A 15,722-nucleotide genomic window follows, 5' to 3' on the forward strand; every position below is an offset into this window, starting at 1 on the left:
GTAATTGAATGTAAGAGAGGCGTATCAACGTCCCTAATTTAATCACAACATGCCTAATAACTATAAATCATATTCGAGAGGTGAACGCCGACTAGTTGTTCTTGGTCCTTTTAACGATACAATATGATTTGACATATATTATGGCATAGATATTGGTATTGGTATATGGGATAAGTATTCAGATACGTAACTTTAGGGGGTGACGATTTCCGTTAAATTCAAGTCAGCGTCAAGATTCGTGCCGATGATTCTACTACTTAATCTTATATGAATACTTTTTGCTATGGGTCTTGTATGGACCTCCAAATTCACTAAAGCAGTTTAAAGTTTAATTATGATTCTACATACATTATCATCTGGTTTAAAAACTTCATAAAGATAAATTCAAAAGAAACTCGATTTAAGCAAATACGATATTCTCGATACAAGTGACCTTTAAGTTAAATGAAACCAATATTATTTGCGTACCAATGAATGATATATAAACGTTTATTGAGGATGCAATCAATGCAGCGGGTTGCAGTAATTTTGCCAAATGAAAAGGATTTCCGTTCTGTACTCGTTTTGAGTTGTTTATGAATGTTATCAGTAAGATTTTGTATAATCTGAATATGGGATATATAGGATATTACCACTTAAAAATATTTTGTATGGAGAAAGACCTGAGTTTTTGAAGAGATCTTTTGAATTTACTTCAGTTTACGCAAATAGAAGATACAATTATAATCATAATAAATCGGATCTTTATAAAGTTGCATGTTAAGACAAAATTAAAATATGACAAAAAAAAATTCTGTACCGAATAAGGATATTGTTTTTTTAGGTTTTCTTAAGGAACACAAACAAAACTGAAATAATGAGTGAAAACTTGGAGTAGGTTTCTACATTTTTCCCCTTTTATTTAAGGCAAAAAAAATATGCTATATTTTGAAAAATTATACTTCTAAAACTTATTTAGAAGAACTTAATGAAATAAATACAAGCGAGTATCAAGACCATGCTCGTCACTCGTCAATTATCGACACTATAAGTGGAGCAAGCACCATTACCGACCTACTTGTTTCGCCGTGGCTTTCAAGTACGCACCATGAGACCTTTAGTTATCGGTGAGACAAAATTTGCGGATAGAAAGGCCAAATTTTCTAAGGATTTCAGGGAATAATTAGGAGGATGTTAATGAAACCCTTCGATGTCTCCTGTAGTCATAATTACCAATAGTTTCGAAATTAATGTCAAGGTTTTTAAAAGTGAAAAGAATCGCTGTTTGGGAATACTTAATTATGGTGTTACTAAAACGTTTTTCTATTTCTAGGTTTTGTGGTTTTGACAGCGGTTACTTGTACTAGCTTGGCACATGTTGGAAATAATCATCATAAGGTAAATAAAGAAAACAAGTGACATATTAAAACAGAAATAACTATCGAAATAATAAATAATTATTTTATTGCACAGGCAAGAATTACAAGGGAAGCAGAGAAAGGAGATAATTCACTGGAAAATAGTAACGCATTCATAGAAGAGAAACTAATGCATCAAAATCAAGCGCTAGAACATCTGATCATAGAAGTTGACAAAAGCAGCGACATGATCAAAACGTTGATTAATACCCTAAGCAAGGGTCTGGAGAAACCAAACTTGCCTATCAGAGTAGACCCTGGAGACGAACCCCAAAACACAAATAAACCAAGTAATAGTAATGAGGGTCAAGATCATCCCATAGGAAGACAGGGTAAAGATCATGCTATAGCAAGGCTTGGGAAAAATCTACCAAAATATGGAAAACTTGCTAAAGATTTGTTAGTAAAAGACGTGTATACCGGCACAGATCCAACACCTATTGTAGAACAAGTAACTGATGGACCTCTTTTACTACAGGTAACTGAGATGTGATTGTCTTGGCAAAACAGACTTTTCATCATTATAACTCACCGCCAGTTGCAGACAGATTCATTAAAGTTAAAACTTATTTAAATCTATTGCTGACTCTTTCTTTTTCAACAAAGTGTTGGCAAAAGATTTCAAGAAGTTTTAATTTTAATGGATCTTTCTGCAATTGACGGTAAATCACTTTAACTACAATTTTATAAATAATATATTAACAGGTTGTACTGCTTCCAGAGATGAGCGTAACCTCACCCACGTGTGAAGCTTGAACATATTTTTTTTAATAAATCATTCTTTCGAAATTTGTATTTTCATTCTTGATTTCGGAGATTGAAATGATAGAAAATATTGTAGCAATTTCATTTGTTGCTTTTGTCGCAAATAATATGAATGATGATTAAGTAAATGTTGCTTTTGAAATGAGATATAAATTATATTTTCTATCTTTTCAGTCAAGACGGTCAAATGGAGGTGATCCCACGTTGGGCTCAGATCCTCACGGCAATGGTACTAAGGTTAACCCCTGGTGTCCTATGGCTTTGCTTTGCCCGAAGTCTGAAGACCCTATTTGTGGGTTTGATGACCAATTTGGATATGGAAAATTCGAAAATTTCTGTCATCTTCTCCGTGTGAATTGCTATTGGAAATACAGTAAGTATTTATTTTTTCGTTCCTTTTTCATTATTTAGTACCAAAAGTATTTACTTTAAAGATGACTTTAAAGATTTCAATATTTTTTTTCAGATTTTTCTATTGTTCATTCGTGCAGCCCAAAATTATAAGTCCGACCACATTGCATCAATGTTATAAAATTGCAAGACAGAAGTAATCAGATCCAATCCAAATCCATTTTATAAAATAAATTTTAACTCTAAGCCATTGTTATTTTATTTTAATTATTAAACATTGTTTAGAGTGGGGGGATCTGCCTACAATGCCTCTTCCTTGCCTTACGAAATTCTGAAAAAGAAAACAGACAGTTAAAAGTATATATATATGTATAATATTGATTCTTTCAGAATTTTCACGTTCAATTTCAAATTGAAAAGTAGTTTTAAGAAAACAGATAGATACATTCTTTATTATTGTACACCAAAGTAAAAAATATTGTTTTAAAAGAAACTAAGTATACCTTGATATCAGGTTTTATGAAAATTTCAGTGTCTAGTTTGGCAGAGTGATAGCGGTGAAACTTCAGTAACAAATATGTGAGAAACTACCTTGTCTTTATAAAAACCGTAGAGTACATTAATTATTATATTTAATAGCAAATTCTTACTGGTTTTATATTGACAGTTGAACTCTAAAAGGTCGCATTTGTCTAAAAACCAGCGCACTTCATTGGTCTCTCGTTCCAAACCACAGACTCGTCGTCTCCTTCTGTGCGAGCAAACGGCTGCGTCTAAGCATGGTATCTAGATTTAAAAATAAAATTTGTTATTTATAATTAAATCAACTGTTTCTCTCTTTTTCCCATACCCGAATAAAATATAGAGTACTAGCTTTTGCCCACGACTTCGTTCGCGTGGTATAGTGACTTCCGGCAGATTTTTGGTTTGACCAATAGATGGCGCTACATGTCCGGAATATTTTTCTTTTGTAATAAAAACTATCCTTTGTCTTTTCTCAAGTTCAAACCTATGTCTGTACCAAATTTCACACAAATCGGTTCAGTAGTTTAGGCGTGAAGAAAAGACAGAATGACAGAGTTACTTTCACATTTATAATATTAGTTGGGATTAGGATGTCATCCAGGGATAGTGTATCTACCAACAGTGAAACATTTTTCAGTAGCTTCGAGGCCTTGTCGTGGGTCCAGACGTTACCAACTTCACACAGACTATTATAGAATTTTGTCTGCGCATCAAATCAGTGGATACAAAAAGACTTTATAGTAAAAAAGTGTGAATGGACCACTTACTTCACGCAAAAACTTTATAATATATTTTTATTTGGGTATAAAGTAGCTTCTTAATAGTTCTATTTTTATTTAATAATTAAAAATGAATTGTATGTAAGTATTTACATGACCTAAAATAAACTTATTTATAAATACAACTAAAAACAATTATAAAATGGCATCAAAAAATTCCTCATCGCTGCCCACCAGGAGTGTACCCAAGAGGCTGGCAGCATTGCCAAGTTGGATGGCAATGCTTAATGCTTAATTTTTAAAGCAAATTGAATACTTACTCCATATTTCTTTGCTTCTATATTCAAGAAAAATAACTCTAGAAGTGTTCCTAAGATCAACAGCTTTATAAAAAGACACATGACATACACTAATCATCAAAATTAATACTTAATAGAAGCAAAAGTACTTCTAATTTGACTGCTTATGAACATGTATGTATTTTTATGAAAAAAAAGTTTACAATCAGGAAACTAAGACAATTATATTTTTTCAAAGCGTGGCCTCCATTGAATAAGTAATAAAAATGCTGTTACGGATGTAAGTAATATGCTTCTAGTATATTTTATAGTGGCAGTATAAATATATTGAATTGTTTTTCTTTTATAATACTAATCTTATTTTGGGGTATAGGAAAATGAACGTCGTATTGAATATTGGTGAGATTCAATATTTATTGATAGGCATTTTGTTATTTAACATATGTTTAAGTTATTGATTGATTTCTAATAATGCTAGTATTTTAATTTTATATATTTTTTTATAAGTAGGTAATTAGTAACTGAATTCGATTTGTCATTTTGCTAATACAGTTTATACAGCTCGATAATTTGGTCAAAGGATAAAACGACTAAATATGTATGTACATATCAAGCTGACAAACATAAAGTAGGATTATAGAACCTACTCTAAAACCGTCGAAAAAAAAACAACCGTATGCTTATATAGTTCCATTCAACTGCAGGCTATTGTGTGAGGGCGCCACCATCGCTCGCTTTTCACACGAGAGTGACTCCGTAGCCCGAACGATTTGGCTTTTGTTTCCGACTGTTTCGTGTCACGTAGCTTTGAATAATGCCTTTGATATAGACACTGAAGATAATTTAAAATAGGGGTTATTGTGAAGATAATAATCTATTTTTAAAGGAGATTGAATGCCTTAATAATATGTTGTTTTGAATAAACGATATATCTAGATTTTTTAGAAAGTATAATTTTTTGTGACGATAAAGGAATATTTTTGATATTTTTTTCTTCTTTCTTAGTAAGTATATGGCAAATTGTATGCTTGTCTTACTGCTCTCGTTTTATCAAAAGGATCGAAAATGTAAAGGAATATAGTACTGGAAAATGGAATGTTGTCTGTTTTAAACTTTTTACTTGAGGATAATAAACGTTGATGTGCCCTTTACTTATCCTGTTTACTTAATGAAAAAATTTTGTTTTACAGTGACGGTCATATTTCTGGTCTTTGTTTGGCATTCTGAAACTACGAAAGTAAGTGCATTGCAGTATTTATTATATAATATTTTCTGTTTTCGTAATGTCTTCCTATCATTCAACTACGATTTATTGAATAATTTAACCGCTCGCGTGTACTTCTTTAAAATACAGTGTACCGACGAATGATTAAATTTGAGGATAAGTAGATATTACCATTTATACCTTTAGAACTGTGCACATATCATATTCAATAGGGTAACCAATATTATATCATCAATTTATTGTACACATGGTTTATAAACTTATTAAAATAATACCTAATTCCAGGAATGCTATCAAGCGAAGATTTGTTTCCACGATGCAATAGAAAAATGTGGTATCGACGAAAAAGGTACCCTTCGGAGGTTCCTAGACAGTTGTGACATTATGGAATATAACTGTTACTATAATGGCAGTACGTACATTAAAAAAAATTAACGTTAGGTATCTTGATAAATACTATAATAGCCGGTTTCTGAGTACCTACTCTTTCTCGCCGGTAGAATTATGTACCTAATCAGAAGCCAACTCTAAAGGTAGGTTTTTTAAGCAAGCTGCTGACTGCAACTGCCGACCGCACGTGCAGCGACTACAAGAAATCCAAAGCGATTTTATGAAAATGCATACAAACATTTACGGCACTTCAGCAGTTGTAGTCAACAGCTCGCTTTTAAAGCCTACCTTAAGTCCTTAATCTACATATAACATTGATGTTAACATTAGCACATGTTTTTGACAAAATAAATTAAAATCTTTGTCGTTTATTTCAGCGTATGCTAAAACTGACCCAGCATCGTGTGTAAATCTGCCGCCGATACCGACTGATAACAAAACCGATGTCAGAAATTGAATAAATTGTATTTACCAAAATTTTATTTTATTTCATTTCATATCAGATCAATAAACCATTCTCTACTGAGTTGACGTATACCAGTATTTTACATAATGGGAGTGCCTATCAGATGTATCCTGTTAAACGACTCCAACATAGCTGGGATTGTCGTTAAATAAAAATACAGTCGACTCTTGTTAATTCAAACCTGCGATATTTCGAACCTCTCGTTAATTCAAAGTTATCACGAGTTCCCTACAAAATCTCTTTATATTTCGAACTAAATCAATACATTTTGTTGCACTTGGTAATTCGAACGAAAAAAGCATTGCTATATAACAAAACGACGCGTTAATTCGAATTCTTAGTCGTCCAACACTCGAGAATTCAAAGTTGCAGAGAGGAAGAGGCGGAAAGATTGTAAGTCAGAGTCAGAGAGCAGTCTGAGTAGCAGCAATCTGTTTTGAAGCAGTATGACGGAGCTGTTTCGAAAAATGAATTAATTCACATTATGAATACATGTATGCACACAAATGTCTCTTTAAACTTTTGACATTGTTATAAAATAGCAGTTAACAAATAATAATTGATCAACACTTAATAATTCGAAGTTTTATTTATTTTCTCTCACAAAGGACAATGGGCACTTTGTATGGGATTTGGTACCCGCTCCAACAGTAACGTATGATATATCATTAGAAAGGTATTTACGTGAACAATAATAAAAACTATGGGGCTTGCCTCAATTAGCTGTCCGATCCGAGTAACGATAAAAATTAAATCGACATAGAAACAAGTATGTCATCCATATATGCAAATTCATTAAGAGGCATATGTCGTCAGTATAATAATTTTAAACTCAGTTAATAGACATCTTAAATTGTTTGAGATACACTCACACTACACTATTATAATCTAAAGGTTGTAATAGTCTATGGAGTCATACTACGGAAACACAATCGTCATCTGATTTGACAAAAGTTCAAAACATTTCTGAAAACACAACTAATCATTTTAGTTACATACTATCTTTAAACATACTGGCTTCCATGTACCTACACATTATATGAAATAAAAAAAAAACCTGTTATTAAAACACGATAATCATTAAACATTAATTGATTGTAAATACTGAAAGACTTTCATCAAATACATAAGCTATATTCTGCGTGAACAGCAAAGGTTTGCACACAGACTTTTTTTAAAGCAGTGGGCAGGCAAACATTGTAATAAGGCCAAATTCTTGTTTTTTTTGTTACTTTACCAGTTTTTATTCAATACAGTTGGATTTAAGAACTACATCTACGTTGATGATTTATGAACATTATACATTCTATTAGTCGATGTCACGCGAAATGGACAAGGAATCGGGACTAGTCGTCATAGTAAACATTTTTTGGCTTGCCAAGACCTACGCAATGGTACTAGAATCAACACTGTTGGACAGGGTACCAAAACGCCCATCGTCCTTTCGAACCATTTAATATTTCAAAAACTCGATAATTCGTAATATTTTAAGAGTACCTCGAGTTTCGAATTAACGAGAGTCGACTGTATCTACTAGAAAGCCACAAAAGCGATACAAACCAGTCTAGAATTATTATTTTAAATAGCTGATTCCTGCTTTGCTTGCTCAATGAGGCTGCTCAATAACCCCGGCATCAGCAATATTACTCCATAAATTCTGTGACTAAGTATTTCGCTGAATGAGACTCTTATCGATACGTAATTTTCAACCAACAACCCATTTTTTATAAAACCTAGATCGGGCAAGCTCTTCAATCGCTATTCAGACAGAGGCCCTACGACGATGGTCACATGAAGAACGTCAACAATCATTGGTGCACGCGAGCTAAGATCTGCCACAAAATGGTTGGCCATCCAGTTTGCGGAGTTGACCCGAAGCGAAGACAGAAGAGGATGTTCCGAAATGCTTGCAGCTTGTACAAACATAATTGTGGCCGTATGCATGGTAAGATGGTAACGGCATTGCAAATAGTTCGCCGATAGAATGGTGTCATACTTACGTTACAAAGATCTGGTATGTAGCCCGGTATCAGATGACTTGCCGTGACTTGAAACATAAAAAAAATCACGACTATCGACTGCCGGGCGACTGTTTAGACTGCAGTGTGCAGAAGCTACGAGTGTGCTAAGATACGAAAGAATCAAATCTATAAGGCAGAATTTGTACGGGCACAGGGGCTGTCTTCTGTTGTTTTAGCAGAGAGGGAGGAAGTCTTGCTTTACAATGGATAAAAATAGGAAAATAAAAGTACATATTACCTATTTAACCTATATTCTAAATACCAAGCACCAGAATGCGCATGTGGCTATACTTTCCCCCCTCCTCCGCCACCAGTTGATAACTAAAATTTGTTTCACTGCATGACTCACTCAGAGAGCTTAAAAAAATATAAATTTTGCATGTAGATTATATTGCTTGAAATAAATCCTAGTCCAGCTAACACGTTTCCAGTAGCTCTTATGAAAACACAATTGTTAATGAATATTTCGATCGATTAATTACTTTCAATTATGTTTTCTCAGATTTCCAACCGCGCAATTGGAAGGAATGCAGTAGTGCATCGATTAATCAAAAACCTAATGCGAAGAATAAACTTAAATAACCGTGTAATAGTATTTTGTGTTTTTTTTAAACATACATAATTAATAAGTATAATGAAACATACTTTTTGGTAATGAATTGTTTTATAATAATATTTTTAGGTAAGTTGATAATTGCATTCGATTAATTGAATTACTTATATTATTAACAAATTGAATAAATGAATATTTTCAGCCTTAATTACTTTGTCTAGGCAAGGGAAATTACAGAGCACTTATGAAGTGAGTAAATTGTATTTATATATTTTTTATACCTAAAAGTTCTTCTTAAACTTTCTTAGTCATTTATCCTGACCTGTTTTTCTGATGTTATTACTCAATAAAATCTATTACTATTGAAGAACATTTTAAATTAAACGTTAATAGACTGATTTAGATAGTTTTTGACTATATCCTTGTTTTATTATTCTCTTTTTACGTGATAATAATTGAACTGAAGACCAAGAGGGGCACCATCCGTCGTGCCTTCTACTGCTCTCTCCCTAGTGAAATTGTTGGAGTTTCTTTTCATAAAACGAATAAAAACCTAATTACAGCTTTTTTCACTGAATTTTAGGTTTATTTTCCTCATAAAATTATTTAAATAGAAACATAGGGTACCTACGCAAAAGAAAACTCTTTAATGCTCAAAATATTGACGGTTCCTTTTATGACTTATTATTTTGGTTTCAAAAAGAGTTTCTCAAATTCGTAATTTTTTTGTTATTTGAGCGTAATAATTTATCCGTGTTTCGTAGCAAGACGATAAGTTGTCGGCCGACCGCGAGGCTCAATTCTACTGTTACAAGTTAAAGACATGCACCCCCGATGATCAGAAAGTGTGTGGCTACGACCCTCATGAACCTTGGCTTGCTGTATTCGCAGATATATGCACCATGTATAAAGCCAACTGCGATAAGAAAGGAAGTTAGTACGATTTCTTTTAATAATAAATGCAAATATTTTCAATTCAATATAAGTATTATTAATGAAATCACTCAAACAATTTTAAAGAACAGAATTTATTTAAATATAGCAAACTAAGCTGGCCATTGAATACATTGATTTATATACGTCCAGGATAAAAGAACTCATGAAAAGTATATTCCCCTGCAATTATGTGAATAGAAATATAATCTTACATTCAATTATTGTAATAAATTTTTTAGTAACAACATTAACACCAATACAGAAACGATATTTTTTAACTAAGACACTCGTTGCAGGATTCAAACTGGTAGACCAAGTGGTGTGCGACACCAGGATAGCGTATGATAAGGAGCATGTAAACGAGGAATTCGAATGGATCCATTTGTCAACCACTACGAAGAAACCTACTATTACTACTACAATTGATTTACCCCAAAAGGCTCCCCAAGGCAAAGTTAAATTAGTCTTGTAAAGAGTAAATCGTAATTTGTTAGTAAATGTTAAATAATTTTAAAATCAACTTGGTTCTTTTATTTCTGAAGCCTGAGAATACCCACTCACTGAAGACTTTTTAATCGGCCGACAGTTAGATCAGGCGCTTTATAAGTACGAAGATGTACCAGATAGACTGAAAACTTTTATATAATTAGTCAGAGATCAGTCCACAACCGGACGAGTTTGCAAGAGCCTAAAAACGTCTACTGCTGGACAAAGCCGTAGCCCCAAGCTGGGGGAATTTGCCCAAGGCTGGTGTCGATTTGCTATCACATTCGTATATCCAAACCCACTATTCTATTAACAAAAGTCAATATTGAGCAATGTACGATGAAAAAAATATTGATGAGAAAATGATATTATTCAAAAATGAGAACATAAATAATAATAATTATTTTTACAGGAAAAATATGCCTTATACCATTGTCACCAAAAGAAAATTTGCACACCAGGGGGAGACAAAGTGTGTGGGGTCGATCTAAAAACAAAAGTGGTCGCGGAATTTCCTGATAAATGTACTTTGCATGGAGTGAACTGCAACAAGATGGGATGTTAGTTAATTTTACCTTGTCAAGTTTATTTATTGTCGTGTTCTATTCTGCACGGTAGAGTCGTTTACACACTCCTAAAATATTAGGACGTTATAGGCATTTTATTCTGGTAGATTGTTTATTTTTAGATTTCATAATCACAGCTTTGTAAGGACACACATTTTCTGAGTAAGTATATCTTGTACAGCACATTCATCATTCTTATTTCGACAAAAATAATTGCACAAGATTGTCCTCTTCCTCCTGTCCTGTTCCTAATTTTATTTGGAATCTGCGCAATATGTCATCCTCTTCCATTTTTCACTGTCACTCGTCATACTGACACTCACTCCCTTCCTATTCATATCATCTTTCAGACAAACCATCCATCTTTTTTTAGGTCTTCCTTTTCCTCTCCATCCATCTACATTCTAATTTACATAAGATTGTACTTCAAACATATTTATTTCAGTTTACTGGAAATTAGACACTGATCATTGTGCCGCGACCGTGATCTTCGGTGCTGAGCTGTTCCACCTTGGTCAACCCCAAGGTTATGAAACTGTCTCGCCAAGTTCAACTCCTGCTAATACCACCAAGAGTGTCTTTCCCTCTTGGATCGCAGACCGCATCAAGAAAAGTTTCGCAAGCCTCCTCAATAGAACTCATGTGACCCAGTTGAGATAAAAAATAATACAAAATTATTATGTTTATTTTATTAGACCCTCAGTCAGTTGTTTGATCGGGCGCTTGATAAAATCGGAGATGTATAAGAGTGTATACGTAACTCATGATTTTTTAAAAATCTACCATAATATAATAGCTAAATAAAACCTTACATGAAAAAGTTTCTTACTAAATACACTACATGAGCTACGCCCTTAGGATAAAGTTGAAACTTCATCTCAAAAGCGCAGCTTTAGGCGGACAATCATATAAATTTTCCTACCTAATTCCTAGCAGAACGTTACCTATGTGTGGAAATTAACAATAAACACGTCCAAAAATGTCCAATAAATACCAGAACATGTAGCTACTTCAATCTGTAAAACTTTCCCAATCAATGTACCTATAGCTTAAGAGTTACTTTACGTTACTTAAGCGACTGCATACTGCAAACTTTTAGTCGGCCAATAGTTTGTTTAGATTCATATATCAGTATGATGATAAATTGGCAGTACGCATTTTAGAAAGATCAGGTGTTTATGCGGTATGAGACCTAACTGAAAACATTGATTGGAATCAAGATTTTCTTTTAAAATCCAGTGTGTTAGAAATAAAGCAGATAATATATTTGCGTAGGTATAAATGATATACGCTAGTATCTGCACATTGGTATCAAATCCATAAATCTCGAGTCTTTGTTATCTTCCGGCTACTTTACCTACTAAACGATAATAAAGGATTTCTCAATACGCAATACTGAATTCTTCAGCATTCATTTTATAAGGTGGCCACAATGTAGACTCGGTAGGGCACAGTTTAAAGATGATGGACAGTTATGCAGTAGCTTACTACTAAAATTATAAAAATACTTACTTCTGCCTGCGGCTCTGCCCACGTGGTGTGTTGGTAAAAAGTAGCCTGTGTTAGGTTAGTCCAGGGTATCACCTATCTACATACCAAATTACCAACCAAATCGGTCCAGCAGTTTTTGCGTGAAAGAATAATAATCATACATCCATACATTCTCACAAACACATTTATAATATTAGTAGGATAGTAGGAAGTAGAATATTACCTAGAAGGACAGTAGTAAGAAGTAAGATAATGTATATTATTTTAATAAAATGTGTGTTTGTCTGTGTTTATTAATATTTATTTTTATTTCAATATTATGTAGTTTTATGACGGTGGTCGATAACGTGACACTGAACTGTCTCTGTACAGAATATAAGTATTATTTCACGTAAATAAATAGTCAATGTTACTTCTAAATCAAGATAAAAAAAATTAAGTGTAAAGATTTTATCACTAGAGCGACAAATATCACTTTGAGTGCCTGAAGCCGTGTGGTAAGTGTCAGTTTTTAAGTATTTGCGTAAGTATACAAGGTGTTGATTTGCATTTGTGCCATAGTTCAGGAGGAGGATATACAATACGTAAATAATCGATTGGAATTACAGTAGATGGGAAATAACTATTATGCACTGCTTTTTTTGTCATTGTAATGTCGTGGTATTTCCGTAGTAATCCAATTTTATGAATGAAATTTATGAGTGATCGTTGCGTATGCTTTGTGTTTGCGTTTGTGTGAGGGTGCAGCACGGTTTTAACGCCAGTAACATACGCGCCAAGTTTAAATAAGGCTAGATGACATTTACGGAATTCCGAAAAAAAAATGAAAGAAAAAAAATTACGTACCAATTTTTTTATTGATTTGGGTCGAGAATCATTAGCATAATTACCTCCTTGAATATGGCACGGATGCAAATCAACAGCTTGTATTTTTTACGAATGCAGTACCTACTTAACACATTAATTTAATTAATAGTTAGTTTAATTGCAATTTATGAAGTTTCATTACCGTGTAATCGTACTTCGTGTTTTATTTCTATTTTGTAGAATAGAATATAGTTTGTTGCGATGAATTATTTAAAAATAATATTTTTAGGTAAACAAGTTTAAAGTTTGGAATTGACTTCAATAACTTGAATTACAAAATAAATAACTGAATTGATAATTTTTGATTAATTAATATTTTTCAGTTTTATTTGCTATGTTTTGGCAAGTCAAATCACTCACGGAACATTTAAGTAAAGTGAGTTGAGTGTTTTTTTTAACTATATGTTTTTGGCGCAATAACCTCATGAGGTGGTGTGATTGCATTTCAGCAAGTCATTTAGTTAGGCACTTCTGAATGGCTACAACTGAATTTAGAACACCCGCAAACTACAATCTCAACTGTCAGCTGTCTAAATAGTGGACCTGAAGATAGGCTAACAGTTTATTTATAATTTTTTCGGTCTATTTTGTAGCCACCGGACACCTGAGCGTTATGATGGGGATACTAACATTTATCTTCATACTGATTAATGTGGGGCTCCATTGATCATCATCTGCCTAGCCTTTTCCCAACTATGTCTGGGTCGGACGCCAGTGAGTACCATCCTTCACAAGGAGTGACTGCCTACCTGATCTCTTCAAACCAGTTATTCGGGCAACCCAATACCCCTTTGTAAGACTGTTGTTGTCAGACTTACTAGCTTCTGACTACCCGTCACGACTGCTAAACATATTCAATGACATAGAAAGACGATACTTTAAAAACGGAGATCAAGCCAGAAATGAAGATTCAGAGTAAAAAATAATGAATATACGAATATACAAAGTCAAATGATTAAAAACCATATTACAATATATTTTTTGCAGAATTTCGCAAGGTTTCACTGTTACAAGCTGCTGCATTGTGTCCCGGGTGGAGTGTCGCTGTGTACGAAAGATCTCGCGTATCGTGGGGATCGCTACGTGGATCTCATACGATTCCCTGACAAATGTTCTTTCTATTCCGCCAACTGCCGTCAATTGGGACGTTAGTCAATATTGTTTCGTTCAATACAATAATTTTTGGCTTGGTATTGCAAACACTGCAGGAAAAAGTGCTTCTTGGCTGAACTAGCCTAGATACATTTTTGATGCCTTTATAGGTGCAATTAAAATCAATCATATTTTACAGATTGTCTCAATATGTACTTACCAAATGCAATGGGGTTATAGACAGCAGGCCCCGAAAAAATGGATAATCATACTTACATAAAAGTCTAACTAAAAGTTTCCATTTCAGACTTTTGGGTATTAGAAGAAGATAAATGTCATGGATGGATGCCTTATAATGAACAATGGTACCTCGATCGTTTTACCAAAGAACCAACAGAACCTACAGAAGCTAAAGAACAGAATACACCACGCAGCGACGAAGATACTGAACCCGTGACAACAGTATCAGCTACTACGATTACTACAGCCAGCAGCAAAGATACTGAACCCGTGACAACAGTATCAGCTACTACGATTACTACAGCCAGCAGCAAAGATACTGAACCCGTGACAACAGTATCAGCTACTACGATTACTACAGCCAGCAGCAAAGATACTGAACCCGTGACAACAGTATCAGCTACTACGATTACTACAGCCAGCAGCAAAGATACTGAACCCGTGACAACAGTATCAGCTACTACGGTTACTACAGCCAGCAGCAAAGATACTGAACCCGTGACAACAGTATCAGCTACTACGATTACTACAGCCAGCAGCAAAGATACTGAACCCGTGACAACAGTATCAGAACCTGAGGGTCTGCGAACACCCAGCGACAAAGATGCAATAGAACGTGCGAGGTTTCTGCGTCATATCCTTAAAAATATGAATTTTGGCCTGCTTAATTCGAATTGAGCACCTTATTTGTGAGAACTCGCTTTAACATTTACTTGGGTGATTGATTATAGAAAGCTTAGGTAAAAAATATATTTCTGTCAATTTTCGTTTTTCTTGCCTGAAATAGTCCTCGCGTATCATTTAAATGCGAAAGTTACTGTGGCTATCTTATTGTCCACGCTGTCACCCAAACAACCTTTATGGGGCCCTTTATGGGGCCTGGGCGAGGGCCTTCTTGCGCCTGTATGACTGCCGCGAGGAGGCACTGCGTTAGGGGGAAACCCCGTTGCAGCGACAAGCTGTCGCAATCTCATGGTGCCTTGGAGTGCAGAGCCGGGCACGCCACCATGGTGGCGGTAAGTGCCCTTAGTAGTAACCCTTGGTAGTCCTTGAGGAGTGGCTCGGGAGGAGTCACGGCGCACTCACCTGCCGCAAGACGCAGGTCCTCACTGGACACGGCAGTTTCGGGAGGTACCTGCATCGGATCGGGCGTGAGGTGGTTACATGCATTTTAAAAACTGCGGCTCTCGCATGTCATCATCATCCTCCGAGCCTTTTTCCCAACTATGTTGGGGTCGGCTTCCAGTCTAACCGGATTCATCTGAGTACCAGTGCTTTACAAGAAGCGACTGCCTATCTGACCTCCTCAACCCAGTTACCCGGGCAACCCGAT

The 15,722-nt window shown here is 34.7% G+C and overlaps 2 protein-coding genes across 3 annotated transcripts; both read left to right on the forward strand.

Moving 5' to 3' along the window:
• The first annotated feature begins 1,087 nt into the window (after positions 1 to 1,087).
• Positions 1,088 to 2,759, forward strand: LOC124640959. The gene is made up of 5 exons (XM_047178943.1): positions 1,088 to 1,106; positions 1,313 to 1,377; positions 1,453 to 1,875; positions 2,337 to 2,535; positions 2,629 to 2,759. Exons 1-5 carry the CDS (start codon positions 1,088 to 1,090, stop codon positions 2,664 to 2,666), a joined length of 744 nt encoding a protein of 247 aa, XP_047034899.1. The 3' UTR covers positions 2,667 to 2,759.
• Positions 2,760 to 4,433: 1,674 nt separating this feature from the next.
• On the forward strand, positions 4,434 to 8,740 carry LOC124640537. 2 transcript variants are annotated; one of them, XM_047178318.1, is made up of 4 exons: positions 4,434 to 4,455; positions 5,247 to 5,293; positions 7,875 to 8,082; positions 8,661 to 8,740. In XM_047178318.1, the coding sequence occupies exons 1-4, from the start codon at positions 4,434 to 4,436 to the stop codon at positions 8,738 to 8,740; spliced, it is 357 nt and encodes a 118-aa protein (XP_047034274.1). The 2 variants fall into 2 exon arrangements, 1 of the variants encoding a protein (XP_047034274.1); XR_006985564.1 differs by lacking the exons at positions 4,434 to 4,455; positions 7,875 to 8,082; positions 8,661 to 8,740 and adding an exon at positions 5,567 to 5,591 and having other exon boundaries at positions 5,271 to 5,293.
• The last annotated feature ends 6,982 nt before the right edge of the window (positions 8,741 to 15,722 follow it).

The sequence above is a fragment of the Helicoverpa zea genome, chromosome 21 (genome assembly GCF_022581195.2).
Source record: "Helicoverpa zea isolate HzStark_Cry1AcR chromosome 21, ilHelZeax1.1, whole genome shotgun sequence".
Taxonomy (NCBI): Eukaryota; Metazoa; Arthropoda; class Insecta; order Lepidoptera; family Noctuidae; genus Helicoverpa; species Helicoverpa zea.